The sequence below is a fragment of the Syngnathoides biaculeatus genome, chromosome 14 (genome assembly GCF_019802595.1).
Source record: "Syngnathoides biaculeatus isolate LvHL_M chromosome 14, ASM1980259v1, whole genome shotgun sequence".
Taxonomy (NCBI): Eukaryota; Metazoa; Chordata; class Actinopteri; order Syngnathiformes; family Syngnathidae; genus Syngnathoides; species Syngnathoides biaculeatus.
Window position 1 is genome coordinate 28580467 of NC_084653.1, and position 21426 is coordinate 28601892.

At 52.5% G+C, this 21426-nt stretch overlaps 2 protein-coding genes and 1 pseudogene across 19 annotated transcripts in view; all 3 read right to left on the reverse strand.

Moving 5' to 3' along the window:
• cadps2 (Ca++-dependent secretion activator 2) overlaps positions 1-2239 on the reverse strand; it is a 49157-nt gene extending 46918 nt beyond the window's left edge. Inside the window, exon 1 of the mRNA XM_061842726.1 lies at positions 1555-2239. Coding sequence (XP_061698710.1) covers positions 1555-1851 — 297 coding nt within the window. The 5' untranslated portion in view covers positions 1852-2239. The remainder of the gene's footprint in view (positions 1-1554) is intronic.
• A 192-nt stretch (positions 2240-2431) lies between these two features.
• Positions 2432-9415, reverse strand: slc13a1 (solute carrier family 13 member 1). Of its 18 annotated transcripts, none has more exons than XM_061842729.1 (14): positions 9021-9415; positions 8604-8728; positions 8189-8317; positions 7814-8123; positions 6746-6842; positions 5716-5858; positions 5514-5622; positions 5349-5447; positions 5001-5102; positions 4839-4930; positions 4678-4772; positions 3419-3580; positions 2973-3110; positions 2432-2893 (listed from the first exon to the last, which is right to left on the reverse strand). In XM_061842729.1, exons 1-14 carry the CDS (start codon positions 9236-9238, stop codon positions 2676-2678), a joined length of 2037 nt encoding a protein of 678 aa, XP_061698713.1. In that variant the 5' UTR covers positions 9239-9415; the 3' UTR covers positions 2432-2675. The 18 variants fall into 18 exon arrangements, with proteins under 18 accessions (XP_061698713.1, XP_061698721.1, XP_061698712.1 ...); XM_061842737.1 differs by adding an exon at positions 6919-6952 and having other exon boundaries at positions 4678-4930; positions 9021-9136; XM_061842733.1 differs by having other exon boundaries at positions 2622-2893; positions 5514-5633.
• Positions 9416-9452: 37 nt separating this feature from the next.
• LOC133511968 (actin nucleation-promoting factor WASL-like) lies at positions 9453-21357 on the reverse strand (annotated as a pseudogene).
• Between the last annotated feature and the right edge of the window lie 69 nt (positions 21358-21426).

Sequence of the window (21426 nt, forward strand, 5' to 3'; positions counted from 1 at the left end):
TCGGGGCGTACCCCGCCTCTCGGCCCGAGATAGCTGGGATTGGGACCCTCGCGAGGATAAGCGGCTCACAAAACGGACTCCGACTAACGCTAGGCAAGAGGGCAGAGTACACCCCGTAGTGGTCAGCGGCCAGCCGCAAGGCACGTCTTAACATTCAGGCAATTGAAAGTAGGGTGCAGGTTTTAAGGACGCACGGGGAAGTGACAGCACCTGGAGAAATGTCGAGCAGGCACGTGTCAAGTCCACGCAGGCGAGGCTGGATTGGAACCCGCGTCCACACAACTGTGAGGCAGACGCGCTAACCTGTGAACCACCGTGCCGAAGGTCACATAAGGGAGACAAATGTGAGAATTGGGAACGCTTCGCAGCAGTGCAAAAGTTCGTATGGAGCCGTGCCGCAATTCCAACGGAAGGTTTCCACAAATTCCTTCACTCGAATTTCTCACGGCAAATTGCTGGAACCCATCGGGAACATCATCAGAAATTGCACCGCTTTGCAATCTTAGCGACAAATGCTTGCACTTGCCGGGGGGGATGGGGTGGAGAAGGGACCCCCCCCGCACAAAACGCTCGTCAAGCTGCTCAGAATATCGGAACAGCCGCCGAGGGAAATCGACGGCGTACAACAGGTGGGAGTTTCCCCTCGAGCGGGAAAAAAAAAAGAGCCAGCAATTTCGTAGCTCCAGCATGACAAAAACCTGACTTTAAAACAACAAAAAAGGGGGGGGGGCATGAATTGAGGCGCAAGGGACGTTACAGTACAGCGGACGAGGACTGCGAATAGTGAAAGTCGACAGATAATTGGCGGCCATTTCAATGACATCTGGGGAAAATATCAAATAAGGCACAAGCAAGCGTTGGCAACGCCTCAAAGAAGAAGAAAAAAAAAAAAAAATTCAATAAAAATTGGGGATTTTTTTAGTATTATTATTGGGCCTAATTAGAGGGGGAAATGTGGCTGCCAAAGCACATCAATGCATGCGCCACTGTACATCAATGACCCTAACTGAGAGCGCCCCCCCCCCAAAAAAAAAAGAAAAAAAATCTTCAAAGCCCAAATTGAAAGCAAACCTGTTCGATAATTTGGCAGAACTTGCTAGATTGACGGAATATTATTTGCTGGCAACTTGAACGTACATATCTTATATCAGGACTTTTGTCATCATTGGAACTTCTGCTCTTTAGACCAAAAAGAGTCGCAAAGCAGAAACAACGAGTACAACACACCACCTTCATCAGACTGTGTCAATTGAAACACTTCCTTGTTTCTAACTTGGGTGAATTTAGACAATATCTGCAATCCGACGGAGCGGATTCATAAATGACCTTCTAAAAGCATCGGGTGCACAAGATTCCAGTGGACGTTTTCCTATTTTCCTGTCTGCGCTCAGCGGTCTCCACGCGGAGCCAGCAAGAAAGAAAGAAAGAAAGAAAGAAGAAAGAAAGAAAGAAAAAAAAGTGACTTTGCTCTTTGAAACCTTTCTAGAGAAGCCAAAGACGTCCGGAAATGGAGGCGACGGGTTCGGCGGGAATCGGAGGAGCTTCTGGGCTCACCTTCTGCTGCCGCCGGGCCATGTCGGTGGGCTGCTTGGCGTTGAACGGGTACGCGACGCACCTCAGGACGAACACGTAAATCTGCAGCTTGACTTTGTGCTCCTCTTCCTCCCGCCGGAGTCGCTCCACTTCGTCACTTTGGCCCGCGGCGGAGGAGGGCGGCCGCGGTGTGTGCCGTCGCCGGCGGTCCCCCGCTCGGCTCTCGACGCCCCGCTCGGCCGCCTTCCCGAAGGGCTCTCGGGCAACTTCCGGCTCGGACTCTCCGCCGGTGTCTTCGCTGGAGGACGGGTCCAGCATGGCGACGACGGCGACGACGACGACGACAACAACAACAACAACAACAACAAAGCGGCTGTTTTCTCGAGTTTGCGTCGGCGGCGGAAGTGGCTTCCCCGCTTTTGTATCGGAATGGAGGCGCGTGCGCGTCCACGCACAGGTGAGCAACCTGTGGCTGCAAACCAAGATGGGGCGAGAGACGCCGAGAGGGCTCACTCTGACCAAAATGGGGCGCGAGACGGACGCCGAGAGGGCTCACTCCGACCGAATGTTGAATAACCCGCAGTAGTTTATCCTCATGGGATCCCCCCGAAATAGACTCAAGAAAACATGGGAAAGAAATGGAACAAAAATGGTAAATCCATCCATCCGTTGTCGAAGCCGCTTATCCCCACGAGGCTGACGGGTGTCCTCGAGCCTATCCCGGCAGCCAACGGACAGGAGGCGGGGTTACGCCCTCAACTGGTTTCCAGCCAATCGCGAGACAAACAGCAGTCGCACTCGCCATCGCACCGACGGGCTATTTAAAGTGTCGCGTTTGGAAACCGGAAGCGCACACCCACGCGGGCGCGGACGTGAGGAGGACACGCAAAGGGATCGAGTCCGGGACCTCAGAACTGCGAGGCCGACACTTTTCAGCTCAGACACTGTGCCGCCAAAAACGGAAAAGGATTATGAAATTATATGCTATTAGCCACTGGAGCAGCTGGCAGCAAACTCTAAACCTAATTCAACAGAAAAAAATTGAAACGTGTGCTTTCAAGGTGATCATCATCTTTCGGAGAGTTTACCTTTTTCTTCTTTGTGGACTGCATTCATGCTGGACTAATTCTCTAACTCTTGTTTTACTTTGCCCAGAGTTTATTACATGAACATTGCCACAAATATGTATCTAAAAAAAAAAAAAAGTATTTGCAGGTGCCGTCCGTCACGGCGCGGTGGCGTTGTACGGCGGGGCCCAATCGGGGTACGTGTCCAGAGAGAACAAAGGCACGCCCCACGTGCCGACCGCCAATAGGACGGCGAGGAGGCCGATCACGTTGGCGCCCAGCCCCGCCTTCACCTGGAGCCACGTGACATCACAGAGGTCAAAACAACAACGACGACGACGAGGACGAGACTTAAAAGTCGGCGCTCGGCACCATGTCCGCGGCGCTGAAGTGTCCGTAGGCGAAGACCACAGCGTTGGGGGGGTTGGAAGCCGGCAGCAGGAAGGAGAAGGACGTGCACAACGTGGCCGGGATCAGCACCGACAGCGGGTTGACCCGGATGACTTCGGCCTGCGCCGGTGGACAAAATGCTTGGGATCAGCGCTGAAAGAAAGAAAGAAAGAAAGGGACCCCCCCCCCACCCCGAGACGGCGCGCAAGCGGGCTCCGTAGTCGACGCCGGGGTGATTATCCTCACAACAGGAACAGTCGACGCTTGCGCCCCAAAACAAAAATCTTCCTTCAGTTGACCCCTCAATCGTTATTAGCTTCACGGTTATCTTTTTTTTTTTTTTTTTTTTTTTTTGCCCCCCCCCCCCCCAAAAAAAAAAATCCTGATCACGTAAAGGTTAGAGCGCACCGTCGTTCGTGCGAACCCACCAGAGGCGAGAGGATGGGCAGGAATATGCTGATGGTGGCGGCGTTGCTGGCCACCTCGGTTACCGTGGTGACCACGACGCAAGCCACGGCCACGGCGGCCAGCGGGGGAAGGTGGCCCAGAGGGGTCAGAAGCTCCGACACCCACCGCGACAAACCCGACTCCTACAAAGGACGCACAAGGGCCACTTCATTGGGCACAGCAAAATATCATTCGACGTCGTCGTCATCATCACTCTGTTGGCTCGGTGAATATGCATATGAGCCTTCATGAGCCTTCATGAGGCTCAAACGAGTCAGACTGGTTTGGTTCACTTCCCGCTGGGAGCCAGCGCGCAGTGGGCCCGCTGCCTCTCTCTAGTGGCCATCGCAGGAAGTACACGCGCGCGCGCAAACGATGCACTCACCTGCGACAGCGAGAAAAAAAAAAAAAATCAATAAATGGTACTCATTACACCAGAGGATATAAGTCACTTAGCTAAATGTTAACACTTCGTGCAAAACATTATGGTCAGGCTTCCAAAACTAGCATTGATCTGATACTCGTTGCAGTACAAGACAAGTGCAGCAGCACACGTAGCCAGATAAAACAGTTCTCAGAGGCATCTTTGACCTCTGCAAAAAACCAACAAATATTACTCCGGCTCACCAACTTTAGAAACCATCTTCTTCAAGTTTTTAATGCATTACACCGACAGCTCTGTTGTGTACATTGCGTGCATTGGTACCGACATCAATCGAGGGATTTTGTTTGGACCAATGCCATGGGTAACTTACACATCTGCGAAGGCACCATTAATGCTGAAAGGTACGTAGTGCTTTTGGAGCAACACATGCTGCCATCCAAGCAACGCATTTGCTTATTTCAGATGCACAATCCGCATGTATTACAAGACTGCGGGTACTAGACTGGCCCGCCTTCAGTCCAGACATGTCCCCCGTTGAAAACGAGCAGCGCATTTTGAAGCGTAAAATGTGACAAGGGAGATCGCGGACCGTCGAACAGCTGAATGTGTACGTCGAGCAAAAAATGGGAAAGAATTCCACCGACAAAGTTTCAATAATCAATGTTTCCTGAATAATAATAATAAGTAAAGGCTGTCCCAGCAGTTTGGGATAAAGTTAGCGATGATTTGCGACAAACCAGCTTTGTAGTTTGCTGTGACAAGACGGCAACAAAAATGGCCTTTTCGAGTTCAAACAAGAATAAGAAAATCAGCAAAGAAGCCAATCTGCAAGTGGCGAGTTCCGCAGTCACGCACCTTTGTACCTTCTGCCAGGGCAAAGCCGCCGCCCACCAGGAGGGCCACTTTCCATGGCATGGAAGCCTGGAACTCCTCCCAGGTGATCATGCTCTCTAGGGCGAGACGCACGGTCAGCATCATCTTCCTCACGCTCACATTTTTCGCATCCGGGTTTTGACCGTATTTCCGAGAGGGTCCGTGGGCCGGGACCAGGAAGAAGAGGATTCCCAGGACGAGGGCCACGGTGGCGTCGGTCACGTAGTCGGAGTGACTGCGCGGGGGAAGACGACGGGCGAAAAGGTTCAGTCGTCGTTTTGGTGGGGAGGCGGGTGAGATCTCACCCGGGGAAGAAGGAGGCCCAGCCCGGAAAGAAGCCCGGAGATCTGGTCAGCCACAACAAGACCATCAGGAAGAAGACCGCCTGAGTGAACTTCTCCTGAGCACTGAGCACACGGATCAACACGGGGATGAAGGGATAAATGAAACCGTGGCCGGTCTCTGGAACGAATGACGTGACTGCATGTAGGGAATAAGCGCGAGGTGTTCACGCATTGCTGATGGACCGCATAAATTCATCTACTGCACTCGTGAACGAACACGTGAGCCTCGGCCTTCCCAGGCAGGTCCCGTTTAGCGAGCGAATGAATGAATGACTGGATGGATGAATGAATGCGGGAGGGAGTCCTCACCTCATGGGTCCAAGCGCCGCGTACTGGTCTCGGATGACTTTCCTGCCGGCTTTTTCCCGCTCCGAGAGCTCCCCTCCGCATCGCCGCAGCGAGCGGACGCTGCGTGGGATGACGGACCGCTCGTGCTCATGCTAATGCTAAAGGCATGTCGAGCGAGTGACTCACTCTGAGCGGATGAAGAGCCAGCAGAGCCACGCCCACGTGAGCAGCAACGTCAGCACGCTGATGGGCAGACACAGCGCCAGCCACTTGCCAAAATTGACGCCGTTGCATTCTGGGTAAATCCTCCACAAAAACAACGACGGCGAGACACACGGACACTTTGGAAAATGGTCGTCGCGCGAACGGCGGATAACGCGCGACTCACTGGCGGAGATACTCGAAGAAGATGAGGTTCGGCGACGTCCCCGGCAAAGTGGCGATGCCGCCGATGTTGGAGGCGTAGGCCACGCCGATGCACATGGCCTTGCCCAACGTCAGGTCCGTAGGGGGCGCTGTCGCGCACGCCGCCTAAAATGCGGCCCCACAAGGCAGGTTCAGAATTTTCTCGCCGGAGACCGACAAAAAGCGTCCGGAGAAGCCGCCAGAAAAGAAAGTCTGCTTTGGTTGACGTCTCGGGGCTTCTTTCCCGGACCCCGGAGCCGCCTTCACTCCCGGTCAGCTCGGAGACAAGAAAAGTCATTCCCGAAAAGCTTTTGCCAGCTGGGTTTTTTTGTGTTTTTTTTTTTTTTTTTTGTCCGGCATCCCGGCGGCCATTTCCAGGGATTCTCGATCTGGATTCAGCCCGAGGGGCCGATTCGACAGAGCCACGTGAAACCCGTGCCCGAAATCACAAAGGAACTCTGTCGCCATTTTGATTGGAGCTGGGATCCATTTTCCACAAATCGATGACGCGAATTCCACAGTCCCCGAAGCCAATTTGACTTGGCAACAGAACAGCAACAACAATGAGCAAGGGGCAAAAGGCGCAGGATTTACGCCATTCGGTCTTTTAATTCAGCCCCCGGGGACAGTTTGATGTAGAATTGCAAAATGTGCTCGTCACGTCTCACCAGTTGACCAACGACAAGAGATCATTTCAGGGAGGTTTTTGGTGCGTAAGCAGGAAGTTGCCAGCCCTCAGGAGTCGCATGGTCGCCTTCTGTCGGCAGAAATGTCTACCGTACGCTCGGCCGGGCCCCCTCTCCCGGGTCGCGTTCTCCCCTCACCGTGACGCCAAATCCTGAACAACATCCCTTTGCGTAGCCGCCGTCGGGGAAAGTCGCCGGCGTGTTGACACCCAGCGTGCCGGCTTGAAAGTCTGCGCGCTCGCACTGAGTCCTCTGTCCGGCTTCCCAGAGCTAAACCACGACTAGTGAAAAACGACGAGAGCAAATGTAATACGTGAGTTTTTGAACCTGAGTGGAATTGGATGCCGCCGCCGCCGCCGCCGCCGCTGATGATGACGATGGTGAAGATGAAGGTGATCTTTCTTCGGGAAGTTTGTGGTCATCGCTGCAGAAAAGACAGATAGACTTTTTTGCCAAGGAAGAAAGACTTTGACCTTTGACCTTTGAAGAAGAAGACCCACCTCAGAGTTTGGTTCTCCTCCTCGACACGCATCTCTGCATGTGACACACACAAAAACGGTGCAAGTGAATGCCGGCGTGGTCGGAAGTCGTCTCGTGACGACCGAGAAAAAGGTGAATTTGTCAAATCGCTGGCGGGTCGTCCGATACCACTCAACCCGGAGAGAAGATCCAAATTTCCCTGCTCCGACTTGTCTCCGCGGGTCACCGGCGCTTCATGCGCCTCCTCGACGCCCTCGATCCCTCCAATAAGAGGTACAAAGTGTGACGCCGGAGCGTTAACGCTTGAAGAAATTTTGCTGATCCAAACCGCAGCGAATTCAAAGCAAGCGCTTCAAACACTAAACTCGTCCCTCAAATGGACTTTGGAGCACTCGCTGGCGCCTGAGAACCCTTCGCTAACCAAAACGGCAACAGCTAGCAAAGTAAGTCAACAGTTGCTTCAGGTCGGATGACTTAAGAAGAGCGGTCGCCGGTGACAGATTTGAAAGAAGTTCTGAAAAACCGCAGAGCCCATTTCAAGCACGTTGCTAACCAAAAGACCAGCACCGAGCCGAGCGGTCCCTCAGTGAGTTTCCGCTTACGGGAAATCTCAACCAACTAAACAGCTGGTTTCATTTTTTTCCACCAGTAAATTAAAAACCTGAACCGGGTGGAATTCAAATATATGCTCGCGAGTGAGTCCTTTTGCTAACCAAAACAGCTGCAACGGGTGATGAATTTGAAAAAGTTGCCGCTCCAAACTCATCTGGCCTCGCGCGACGTCGTCCGGATCAGCACTTCAAAGTGAAACCTGTCGCTAAACAAAAAAAAAAAAAAAAAAAAAAAAAGCAGCACCCTATAAGGGTAAGAGTCGTCAGTGGAGGAGAAGCAAAAGAGTCAAAGGAGTCGGTCTACCGTCCGGTCGCGGGGCCCGCCGGGGTCGCCCCTCGGCCCCCTCGGCCCCCTCGTCGGCTCGCCGGACCTGGCGGAGGACGGCCTCGGCGACGGGCATCACCATGGCGACGGCGGAGGTGTTGTGCACCCACATGGAGAGGAAGCCGCAGCCCGACATGAAGCCCAGCGTCAGGCGGGCCGGCCGGACCCCCGCGGCGCCGACCAGAAGGAGGGCCGCCCTCCGGTGGAGACCCCACTTCCGGATGGAGGCGGCCAGGCAGCTGACGCCCACCAACAGGAAGTGGAAGTCCTTGAAGTACGCCGTCGCCACCTGTTGGCCAATCAATCAAATGAGGCCCAAAAATGCAGAAATGGTTCGCAAAGCGCCAAACGGACCTGCGATGACGTCATGATGCCGAAGGCGGGAAAGAGGACGGCGGGCAACGTGGCGGTGACGGCCAGCGGGATGACTTCGGTGGTCCAGAAGGCGGCCATCAGCAGGAGGACGAAGGCGCAGGACGCCTCCTGACGCGCGACCTCATTAGTCACGTCGCACCGCGTGAAAAGAAACAATTTCCACAGTTCTGCGTGCAGAGCACCCGGGCCCAATTTAGAGTCCCCAACAAATGCACGGGGAGGACGGAGAAACTCCACAACGGTTCCGAGGGCCGGGATTCGAACCTCGGTCCTCGGAACCGCGAGGCAAATGTCCTTTTCTCTCCACGGCGTAGTAGTCGGAGCGTGAGGAAGGCGCGAGCGTAGGATTCGGAACGGACGACGACCACGACGCCGACCGTGCGCTAGCGCTCACCTTGGTGGCGACGACCAGAGGAAGAGGAAGCAGCAGCGGCGGCGTCACCGCGATGAAGAGCGCCCGTCGGTAGTTCCACGCCGCGCTCCGCAACTTTCTCCACATCCCGCCGGTCGTCGCGGGACCTGAGTGTCGACGAGGACGCCGTTAAGCTTTGTCGCGTTGGCCCCTCCCCCGCGCCGCAAGACTTCCCGGGTGTTTTGAGCGGGCGAGCGAGCGAGCGAGCGGCAGCCTTTTGTTGCCATATCCGGAGGATCGAGAATTTTATTGGAGGCTCGAACGCAATGAGCAAACTTTCGCAAATGTCGAGATGATCCAATTTCCCGACGATCTGCGGGCGCTCCAGACAGACCGTTCAAAAGTCCATTTTTGCATCATCGGTCCCATCCAAGTCTGCAATGCAAAGTCGCATCTTACCAAAGACGTCCTCCGAACGGCTTTCGAGCTCCGTGCGGTCCTTCGGCTTTTGCGCTTCTTATCTTGGCGTTAAACAGTTGCCAGCCAGCTCTCGGCGAGCCCGATGACCTTTGAACTTTGCCCGCCTTCAAGAAAGCGTCCAGGTGTGGAGCGAGCCCCTTCGTCGCCGTACGTTTGGTTTTCCTTAGACTGGTCACAGCGACACTGGAAATTGTCATGAAAAATGGGGACGCGCATACTTTGAAAAAAACCTCAGGAAGAAATGCGACGTCGCCATCATTTCATAACTTTCCAATTTGTGGCATTTGGAATCCGCGTTAACGTCAGTAGCGTACCCTGAATTCAGAGTGGGAAGGCTTCATTCTTTACGTACCCTGCCACTGGCCGGCGATCGAAGATAGCCGGCACGTGAGGATAAGCGGCCCGGAAAACGAACGGACGGACGGCATGGCGAGGGGTCTCGGGTCCCCGAGTCCGGCCTCCCTCCCCCCTCGACTTGCCGCAAAAACCACCAATTATTAGCAGCCCTTTTCGGCACACGCTTGCGCTAGCAGGACCGGTCCAGTCGGGATCCCAACGCCAGACAAACAAGACTAGTTCTGTGGCCCTTAATGCCGCCGGAATCGCAATCCACACCCGTCCGTCGTCTGAGCCGCTCATCCTCACAGGGGTCGCTATCTCAGCTATTTTCAGGCAGGAGGCGCGGTAGACAGCCAATCGCAGCTTTGTGAATGTCACTCGTTCCATTTCCGACCCTCACGAGGGTCACGGGAGCGCCGCGGGAGGCGGGGTACGCCCTCAACCGGTCGCCAGCCGATCGCGGGGCAAACGGAGACCTTGACGATGTCGTCCCAAATAAGCAGGAGCTGCAGTGGTTGAGTGTAAATATGAACATTTATTAAGTATCTCTCCACGTATAGTTTGGCCCGGCCGGCGTAGTTCAAAACAAAATGGCTAAAAGCTCGATTACATTTCATTTCCACCGTCTACATTTTGGTTCACCGTTATCCGCTTTGCATAAGAACACGAAACGGCCTCCGCCCGGCAGACCGATCGGACGCCGGGGACGGAACTTTTGGGACTGAAAGAAAATGACATCCGAGGGAGGAAGGAAGACGCCGACAAAAAAAAGGCTGTGCAAATCAGCGCCTCAGTCACGTTCATAACGATGAAAAAAAAAAAAAAAATATATATAGCTTCACTGTAGCAATTTTGGTCTTGGAGAGGGAAAAGAAAAAGGAATGTCGACAAAAATGTGAGGAAAAAAAAAAAAAAAAAAAGTGTTCTCAAGACGGCCGCCTAACTACGACGACGACAACGAGGCGCTCGTTAGCTTTGACGGAAGTGACAATAATTTAAGTCAAAATAAATACACGCAAAATCTGTACAGTTGGAAGCCGCTCGAGGGAAAAACTTTTTTGTTTTCAGTCGTCCCACTCGTCGTCGTCCTCAAAGTCTTCTTCCTCGTCGTCGTCGTCTTCGTCTTCTGAAAAGAGGAAAAAGGCTTTTGGGTGGGGAAATATGAATTCAGAATTTGCTTGCAAATGCACCAAAGAGATATTCTGGGGGGAGAAATGTCCAGCTACTTTGGCCTTTGACAACAAAATACACAGCGGGCGAAGTAAGTATTGAACGCTTTCCAAAGGTCCAACGGGCATGAAAAATCCAGCGAGCCAAATAAGAGCAGAAATGAAAACGGCAAAGGACGCGCCCGCCTTTCTCCCCGGACCGCACCTGAAGAGTGGATGGCTCGGCTCCTCTTCTCCATGACCTCCATGAGGGCGCCCACGATGCCCGCGGCGGGCGCCGGCGTCGGGGGGGCCGACTCCTGATGATCCGACACCTGCGCAAACAAAGGCGTTACCGGAGTCGGGGGCGACGACGCCAGTCGCGCGGGGGCGCTACCGTCTTGAGCCGGATGCCCTGGCGTATCTGGTCCAGCAGGGCGTCCCTTCCGGCGCTGTTGGCGGGCGGCGCCTCCCTGTGGTTCTGCTCCACCTTCTTCAGCTGGGCGCCGCCCCGGATCTGCTCCAGCAGCGCCGACTTCCCGCCGGGCCGCGGCGAGCGAGGCGCGTCGCCCTTAACGCCGTCCGGCTCCGGTGGCGGAAGAGGAGGCGGCGGCGGCGGCGGAGGGGCGGGCGGGGCGGCCGAGGCGCCCCGACTCGGCGGGGACCGGTGGGCCGGCGGGGGAGGCGCTTGGGGGGAAGAGTTCAAAGGAAGCGGAGGTTGAGGGGGGTGCTGGTGAGGGCCGCCCCTGGTGGGGGGAGGGGGCGGAGCGCCCAAAGTTCCCGGCCTGGGGGGGGCGGCGGGGGAGGCGCGGAGGAGGGGGCGCGGGAGGGGGGCGGGGGAGGCGGCGCCCCGCGGCTTCCTCGGGACGGGGGAGGCGGGGCGGAGCAGTGCGAGGGGGGAGGCGGAGGGGCGGGGCCGCCCCGACAGGGGGGCGGAGGGGGCGCTACAGGGAGAGAGAGACACAAAATAGTAAGACCGCGTGCGACCGCTCGTGCGACTTCTCGTCTCGTCTCGTCTCGTCCCGTCCCGTCCCGTCCCGTCGCTTTCTGGATTGAAATGGCCTCAAGGTCGGCCCGCAATCAAACTAAAGACGACGACGACGTCAACGTATTTGCTCCGCTCGGGCGTCTCGGCCATTCAGCGCGTTTCCGTGATGAAAAAAAATCCACCAACCCAGCCCCAACCCCCCCACAAATACGAATACTCACCCTGCCTCCTCAGCTCGTTCTTGACGGCCTCGACGCCGCCTTTCTTCTCGATGAAGTCGTAGATGACCTTGGAGGTTTCTCTGTCCTTCAGTTGCGCTTCTGAGATGCCGCACATGTCAAATAAGTTCTTCAGCTCCGGGTCCAAATTGTTCAGCTGGAGGGGGGGGGGGGGACAAGTCCCCAAAAAAGAAGCTTGTCTATCACGTCAAAAACTTTTTTTTTTTTTTTTTTGAATATTCCTGTGTATGTGCTGCTGGTGGCCCCCTGTCAATGTCAGCGTGTCAACGGGTGAATAAATGCCCGTTTTTGGGGTCACTTTTGATTCTAAGGACGGAAAGTAAAAAAAAAAAAAAAACAAGAACCGATCAGAAGACAAGAGAAACGTGTGTATTTACACGACTGCTGTTAATTATTCTCAAGCATTCGAGATAAAAGTCAACCCTCGGCGACCTCGAGAGGGCATTCGGGGAGGGGCCCCAGATTGCAAAAAAATTGGCGGTCTGATAGTTAGCGGCTCACGAAATGGACGCACTTTTTGGAAATTGCTCAACTTTTCTAGGCGAAGCTCAATGATCAGGACTTCATGTTGATGCTGAAAAATTGGAATTTGGATATAATTTCCTGCTGAAATTGACAGCGTATGAAATACGATGGCGTTGAGAAAATCTGGTCGCGGACTCCCAAGTTGCCCTTTTTCATTCGGCACGGGGGCGCTCCGGGCCCGCCCGGACGGACCTCGCACACGTGACACAGGATGAAGCCTTCGATGGATTTGGCGAGACTGACTTTGGTCAACTTGCAACGCGGTTCAGGCTGGAGTTGGCCCAACTCGATCGGTTCCGTGAACTTCTTCCCGTTACGTTAACGCCCCCATTTTTTGCCTTTCCAGATCAGATGTCTGTCATTTCCTTGATCGAATCAATTTCTCCCCAATGGTGATTTTTAGTCCAGCGCGACTTCGATCGCATTTTATTCTTCATTTTACGGACGGTGCGACTTTAAACTCCGAAGCGACGCTGCGGTGGTCTGGAAGGGGGCGCTATTTGGGGGGGGGGAGGATTTTTTTTTTTTTTTTTTACAAATGTGAAATATTTTTTGGAGCTGTCTCGATTTTTGGAAATGTCAAACTTCTCAAAAACGTTGAAAAACGGAAAGTTTTTTTTTTTTTTTTTTTTTTTACATGTGACAACAGCAGCTTGTTGCCGTGTGATGTCATCGTGCCGCCCCCCGCAGACAAAGTCCTTCTTGTGTTGTTACTCACATCGAAGCCCGTGTTGGGGTCCCAGCCCACGTGACCGATGTGCCTGGAGGACGAGATGGAAGAAGCGCAGTCACTCACGCTACAGAGTACGCGCGCGCCCCTCCCGAGTTACATTTCAAATGGTGAAATATGTCCCGCACCAGCACTTTTCTCATTCAACATATTTCCAGAGGCGCGACTGGCATGAAAACTTGGCAACAACCCAGTAAACCATACGTACAATCAAAGTAGAACAAATAAGTTGTGTGGAAGCAAAAATGAGAAAGAAGTATTGAACACGCCAAGTGGTATTCACTTGCTACTTTGGATGCAAGGAACGGAAGAACTTTGCTCTGGTGGGATTTTGGCCACTTGCTCCACACACGAGCGCTTGAAACATCTTCAAAGTCGTCCCCCCCCCCCCCCCCCCCCCGGCTGAATGTTTTGGATCATAACCCCGCTGAAATGTCCACCCCGGTTTCATTTCTCCTCATCCTCGTCGATTTTTGTGGAGAACTTCTTGGGCCACTTTCCCATCCGTCCTCCCTTCAAATATTTTGCCGTACTACTTGCTACGTGCCGGTTTGTGGTTCGTTTGCGTCACGGCACCAGAACGCGTCCATTTTGCCCTTTGATTCCGAATCCATTTCGGGTGTCGTCCAGGCTTTCTCTTTCTTTGTGCGGTCGATGCATTTTCCCGCGCGGCATTTGACATTTTTGCACGCAACATCATTTCTGACCTTATTTGTTCCACTCCCTTTGTACGTATTTGGGTTCTTCCTGAAATTCGGCGCCCTTGGTGTTAAATACCGATTGCAGCTCAATGCGAGGAAGCCACACGACAGATTGCGTTTGACGCCGAGGAGCCATCAAGCACCACCGTTGGGTTGCGTTTGACGCGCTCGACATTTTCACATCTGGCTAACATTGCGTCGGTGTACGTTAGCTGGAGTGAGAAAACGGAGGCCGACTGACTGGAAGTTGCTGGGCGTGCCGATGTCGGCCTTGGTCAGCTTCTTCTTCTTCACTTTGTTCTTCTTGTCCTTCTTGTGACTCAGCACATTGTTGACGTGGTACTGCGAGCCCAGAGAGTTGAGCAGGCGGGCGCTGTTGATCTCCGGGTTCTTGATGTCCACTGTGGCCATGTGCAGCGTCGGACCTGCGGGAGGCGCCGCGGTTTCACACGGTCACTTTGGCCTTCTGCGTGTACAATTTTCCAGGCAAAAGTCATCTCCGCGGAAATCCGACCGCAACGTGACAAAAGGCGCAAGACGTGAAGCGCCGTGAAAACGAAGGCCATTCCGTTTTCACACGGGGAGTTAGGAAACCTACATATTCCCCATCCCCCCACCCCCCCCTCTAATTGGGAAATGAAATCATTTCAAAATAGCACTTTAAGTACACGGGGGTTATACTTGTCTGATATTTTGCATTTGTTTTATGATTTGAAACTACGCGAGAATTTCTTTTCACGGCACGTCTGCATTCAAAAGAAACCATCTCGACCTCGCTTCAGATGTCGTCCATCCTCCAATTCCTCATAATCTCTACAAAGTGCAGCGGCATCCTTAATCTGCAACAGCTAATCTTTATCCAAATCCCTCCACCGGCCCCGCCAGGCGACTTCCTGCGGACCCACCCCCACGTATTGCCGCTTCTGCAGACGGCGCAAACTCAGAGTTGGAAAGACTCGGGAGTCGTACGAATCCGACTTCCACCCCCCAAAAAATGCCTCGCTGTCCGACCCAATTCTCAGAGTCCCAACACCCGAGCAAAGATGGACACGCGGCGGACGCGTAGCCCAGCGATGGACAAAGCGACGCCAGATCCGAGCGCGTCATCGATGGGCTCATTTTCTCAATGGCGCCAACATGCAGAGACTATGTCTGAATCCAAAAGCTGCTCATGTTTATTTCCGTCTCTTTTTTCACGCAGGACTTTCGAAAGATTTGACCGACAATGAAGCGACTTACAAGTACCCTCGTTACCGTGAGGATGGCAACACGAGTGGATTACGCCGACGGCATTGGAAGAAGAAGAAAAAGCCGCTGTGGTCACGCCGCTCAGGACAGGGGAGGACGTTGGTGAAAATATGTTCACATACTTTGAACGCGGATCGGTGGGCTTTCTTTCCCTCCCGGAGGCCCCTTTCTACTGGCGACATCACTGCCACTAACCCGCGCGACCAACATGCTCAGTTTTGAAAACGTACTGCAGTTCTTCGCCAAGTCAGAGGTGGCGCTACAGCGAGGGCGGGGACCCCTCAGCACATTCTGGTCGCCGAACGAGGAAGCGTGTCCGCTTGAGAAAATGGGCCCAAATGAGCAGATGACGAGTTGAATTGTGCTGTAAAATCCATTGATTGGGCCGCGGACCTTCTTCAGATTTTTCAATTATCCTTTTATGTTACTTGAGTCCAAAAAGGTGGGGATTCGCCGCTGCGGTCAGATCGCGTGTTCAACGCAACGGCAGCGTGTTTGTACACAACCGCGAGCGCTAGCACTAGCTTGCTAGGCTACCTAACTTTTTTTTGGTTTTTTTTTTGCCCGCTCACGAGCCGTATCGCATCAAAAGACGGCGAGCGTACGCACGTCAAAAAGTGGATTCGCCCGCATTTGGGTTTGATCGATTGAGCCCACCGATGGTAAAAATAATAAAAACGCGATGCGGAGGGATCGGAAGAGCCTGACATGTTGCATTTGTGAAAGAGCAAATTTGTTTTGTAGTCTTGATTTGTGCATTTTGCGTCTTCTTCGCGCTCCCGTGCTGTAAAATCCATTGATTGGGCCGCGGACCCGGGAGGAACGCCGGCTACGTCGTCAGAGCGCGTGACTAAACTGGCCAATCGCGGCGGCGCTAAGCGAGGGAACCTGCAGGTCACGTGACGCAACGCGACCTCGGGAGTATAAAGTGCCCTCGAATGGCACATCCCCACAATGGCCTTCAAAAATCCAAACACACGACACATTATTTCCGATATGATAACGGTCAAATTAACAATACGAACACACAAATATTAAAAAATAAAATCAAATAAATCCCAATTTTCCTAGCGGCGAGTCTTGAAATTCCCACACTGCCCAAATGCAGCGGTCGGGTCTCATCCAACGACGGCGACAATGAATGTTTGTCAACAAGCGTGGGCGCCACTCGCCGTTCGCGTGGAAACAAAGCGGCGGCTTTGAGACTCGCAGATTAGCCGCGCTCAAAGAAGGTTAGCAGGTTAGCATGAACGCCGCACAGATGGACCCGCCTCCCGCGGTGTGGATTAACCTGCACGAGACGGCTGTCGAGATTTGGGCGGGGCGGGGGGGTTTCAGTTTGAAGTTTCGCTCCGCTTTTGGTGGTTCGAGTCCGCTCGCAAATCGGGCGGCGACACAGCACGGCCAGGAGACGGACGCGCTGGCCGGTCGCAGCTTTTAGTTGAGAGCGCGAGACGACTCTTTTTGTCCCTTCGTGGCCGCCAAGGTAAAGAAGGAGATCCAGGAAAACAAAAAAAGAGATGAAGAAGGAGAAGAAAATTCCGAATGACAGGAAGAGAAAGTAGAGGAAATGGAGAGAAAAAAAGGATGGAAAAAAAATGGGAGGTGAGGAAGGACAAACATAGGAAAACAAAACGTCGAGGAAAAAAGGAAGAGAAGAGGATGGAGGAGAGTAAGGGAAAACTTCAAATGGGCTACAAAGCGTACAAAGGTCCAAATGCATCCTCAGATGTTCCATTCAAAGAAGCAAGATGGCCGGGAAGAGGGAGACGGAGAGGGAGAGGGAGCGGCCATCGGGGAGTTTCAATATGGCAGCCGGAGAGCGAAACCGGGCAAAAGGAAGGAAACGAGAGAACTTGCCGGTCTTGCGTTGCCTGCGGCACAGCAGCTCATTGACGGACGCTCGGAAGCGTTTGGCTTCTTCCTCGCTGGCGAAGTTTAAGCCGATCTGGTTGCTCTGAGGAACGACACGCAAAAGCCACAGTCACATTTCAAAAATACACAGTCGAGGCCCCAAGTTTACGTGCACTGTGCAAAACAAACAAAAAAAAAAACAACATTGTGGACTCTTGGTCTCACTGGCCGAACCAAGGCAGGAAACGGCACGGTCGGGATCACACCAATGATTTCATTTTGTTAAGTTGGCACAAGACCGACAGAGGGAAAATCTTACGTTCTTTTCTTGAAAGTCAAAGGTTTGCATCCACAAAACGCAAAGAACAAGGGGAAGCCCAGAAAAAGTCGCAAGCTCCTGATGGCTCAACCGGCGACGCGTCACTCACTCGGGATTGCATTCACGTGCGTGTTCATCCATTCATCCATTTCTTTTTTGGTGTGGATTTCAGGCCACACCTCAAACCCTCTGCTTCCTTCTTCCTTCTTCCAAATGATGGGAACATCGAAAGAAATCAGACAAAGAATCAAGTTTCAGATCCATGTTCATAATGTTCAAACAATTGGACGCCAACATGAAGGTGATGAGAACGTCGCGCTCAGGACGGAGACTGGCTGAACGCCGCCGTGTTACTTCCTCACCGGCGCCATTATTTGTTTCGCGATCGAGGCAGTTTTGACGGATCGCGCGACGGCGTGACTCCGAAACAAAAAGACAACCCGTGGCTTGTTTCGGGCGTCGATCGATTGACAGCCGCTTTGACCAATGCCGGGCTTCGCTGCGGGTCGGCAAGAACTACCGTCACACCGCGCGGTGAAGGTTTAGGGTTAGCTTTGGAGCTGACCGCGTCTCCAGACCTGAGTGACAGAAGCCAGTCGGCCATTTTCATTGAATTCAGATTTCTGTGCTGGTGAAGCCCTTGTAAATACAGTACACATATCTCCCCCTCCCTACAAGCAGCATGACTATGGATGTATTTATTTATTTATTGTGTTTCCCGATTGATACTCACATCTCCCACAAAGGAGATGAAGTAAGACCTGGCGCAGCTGATGGAGAAGCTGTGGTACAGCTCCTGCTCGAACATGGTCTTGCCCCCCTGAAACAAAGAAGCAAACAAACACTCAGCTCCTCCGTTTCCGTTGGCGCAGCGAGCGGCACGTCTCACCTTGATGTCAAAGACGCGAATGAAGTAGGACCTCCGCGGGTTGTCCTTGACCAGACACGCCACGCCGCAGCACTTCTTCTGCCAGCCGCACGGCCGCTCGGCGGCGTACACCTGAACCACCGCCGAACACAGCGTCTGCGCCAACGCAGACGTCCGGGTTAGCGTCACGCGCAATGTCCGCGTATCCCAGCGAGTACTTCTTCAGATTTTTCAATTATCCTTTTATGTTACTTGAGTCCAAAAAGGTGGGGATTCGCCGCTGCGGTCAGATCGCGTGTTCAACGCAACGGCAGCGTGTTTGTACACAACCGCGAGCGCTAGCACTAGCTTGCTAGGCTACCTAACTTTTTTTTGTTTTTTTTTTTGCCTGCTCACGAGCCGTATCGCATCAAAAGATGGCGAGCGTACGCACGTCAAAAAGTGGATTCGCCCGCATTTGGGTTTGATCGATTGAGCCCACCGATGGTAAAAATAATAAAAACGTGATGCGGAGGGATCGGAAGAGCCTGACATGTTGCATTTGTGAAAGAGCAAATTTGTTTTGTAGTCTTGATTTGTGCATTTTGCGTCTTCTTCGCGCTCCCGTGCCGCCGACGTCATTTACAGTACGACGCTAAAAGACGGGGGGAAAAAATGGAATACGAGCCCATAAAAATAAAGCAGCTTTTGGGTGCGGATATATTGCGCACGGCGGCGTCTTTCTCGGAGCCCTCGTATCGATTCCGCTCGTCGTTGCACTGGACCCGCCGCTCTGTGTAACGTCAAAACAAAGTTGGAGGTTGACACACTGAATTTGAAATGCTGGAAGCATCCTTGCACAACAGGGACTCTCTCCATAACAAATAATTCCCAATTCATTGAACCTCAATTGTTCTTCGTTTTCAACCGTGAATGTCGGAGCAGGGCGGCGGCGACGACTGCCGGAGACAAATTACACACTGACGCTGATGGGCGAATTGTGACATCGAAACCGATCGGCAGATTAGTGGAAAACCCCAACTAAGGGCCGATAAAATCGGTGTAAATTATAATCCGTATACAAACACACACACCGATATCGCAGGTGAAACCTCAGACCAGTGCACTCGCACGCGGATTAATATTCAGAAAATGACGGACACGTGAAATGCATGGAATGCGTTCAAAGAGTACAAAACCGCCGCTGACGTCTGTGATGCGGGACCTCGGAAAAACTCAAGAACTACACGATTCACGTATTTTGAGTTCAAAACGGCACATTTCAAAAGGCGATTGATTTGCACGTATGATCATCGTGATCAATGAAATGACCCCCCCCCCCTATAATCGCAACACCCATCCAGAGAGGATTTATTGCTGGCCTTTTCCTTTCATTGCCATTCGCTGGATGGAATGAACTTTGCTTGAAAAGAAAAACAAACATTGGCGCGCAGCTCGTTGTTAGAAGAAGCACTCGTGTGAATATTTGTGCCTTTGAGCAGGCATAATCTAATGTGGGGATTAGAATAGCGCAGGTGTTGAGGGATTAATGTGGTTATGACATTGCCAAATTGAATTTGGTCAAGTTCACGCGTGGACATAAATGAGCAGGCGCACTAGCGCAGCGGTCTCCGAGGCATTTGTTGCTGGGCCACACAGAAAGAATAGCCTATTCATATCATTTTTGTGATACTGTTTTCCAATTGGCATATCGGTGTCTTTTATTTTGAAAATTGGCAACAGGCAATCTGTGTGTAAAAAAAAAAAAAGTTGCTCCTCTCAATCTATTTTACATCACGGCTGACAAAAGAACACCATATGTCAGTAGCATATTGCGACCCATATATGACATTTTTTTTTTACATAACTTCAACGAACAAGTTTACAACTGCGAAGTTCGAAAAAAAAAAAAAACAAGATTCGTGTTTAGAAAACAGAACTTGTTGAACATTTACATTTTGACAAAGTCACTGAGTGTTGATATTGCGCAAGTCTGTGACGCCAACGGCTTGAAAGATCCTCTTTGGCACAACAAAACCATATTTTCAATTTCGCTGACATCATCAAAACAAGTCAAATAACCGTGAAGTCTGGCAGAGTAATGGTGATATTGACTTTACATCATTAAAAAACACAAGCGATTAGGGCCAAGCACGGACCCCTGATGCACCCCAGCAAGTTGTAACCTTTGTAGTGGAATTTCAACCGACCTCAAAGCAAAACTAATAATTAAAAAAAGAGCAAATTGAGCTTGGCCAGGAAACGAATTGAACTCGTAAATCAAGACCGGCGCTGAATGATAAATCGCAAATCGACTAAGGGGGTGGGGGGGGGGTCTGCACTCCCAAGAGGTCGATTAATGGCGTGAAAAGGCTCCGTTTGAAAAGCTCAAGGCGTGCACGAGTTTGGCCATCACTGGATTTGTTTGCACTCACCGCACATTTCCTGCCCAGGTAGCCGAACAAACAGTCGTTCTCCTGCGGGGTGAGCAGCAGTGAGCCCACGTTGGCGACCCGGCGGGGCAGCGGGTGGCTGTTCATGGCCTGTGAGACACCCTCCCCCCTCCCCTCCTCAAAAGGACGTGGACGTAGTCAGAGGAAACCTTCTTCAAAATAACAATAATAATAATAATAATAAAAAAAGACAAAACCCGACCAAATTTTACACGACGTCCACGCGCGTTGCGGAGGATGTGGCCTCCGTCAAGCGGATCATCGCCGCCGATTTGCGGCCAAGGACCGGGCCCGTCTCCTTGGACTCCACCTTCTCCAAAAATTCCTCACTGTAATGTGATTTGCGACCAAATAACCGCCCGTGCTTGGTGTCAGGATTCAGAACGAGAAGGTGGACTTTGACGTCTCCGAGTGCAGCAGCCGCAGCGGCGATGCGGCCATCCAACATGGCAACTACACGGAGCGCTCCATCCGTCCGGCCGAGTCGTTAGAAATGTCTCCCGAGCTTCAAGAGAGCATCGTGAACTCACATAAAAGTATATGCTTGTCAAAAAAATGGAATGATAACATTGCCATTCAACACCTGCATTTCGCGGCGGGTACACGCTTCATTTGAGGCGTTGTTTTGACACGTTTTACCCAAAAGTGGTTTCGTCCGAGGAACGGAGCGCTCTGCGCAGGCAAAGGGGCGGGGCCGACGCGCCGACGTCACGCGCATCGTCCAGATGGCGCACGCTTAAGCTTAAAATATTCAACGTGTATTGTCCGCAACCGCGCAACGAATCGAACAAAGTGACACCTGCAGTTTTACGAGGAATACAATCTTGTTCATTTGACATCGCCGAAAAACAAATTCAACGGACTGCATTTCGATGGCGCTCAAACGGGAGCTTTTCACTCGGACGTCAGCAGGACCACTATGATCTGGAACTGTCTCAATCGAAAAAAAATGACCTTTCTTATTCGTCATTGAAGCTGACATATGTGCCCTGAC

Excerpts from the sequence above, each read along its gene's own strand:
- slc13a1 (XM_061842727.1), bottom strand. The coding sequence starts at position 9,238 with ATGACAATTTCCAGTGTCGCTGTGACCAGTCTAAGGAAAACCAAACGT. Across the intron at positions 8,729-9,020 it reads CCGTTCGGAGGACGTCTTTG|GTCCCGCGACGACCGGCGGG; the intron begins GTAAGATGCGAC and ends GTCGACACTCAG. Across the intron at positions 8,318-8,603 it reads CTCTGGTCGTCGCCACCAAG|GAGGCGTCCTGCGCCTTCGT; the intron begins GTGAGCGCTAGC and ends GTCGCGCGTCAG.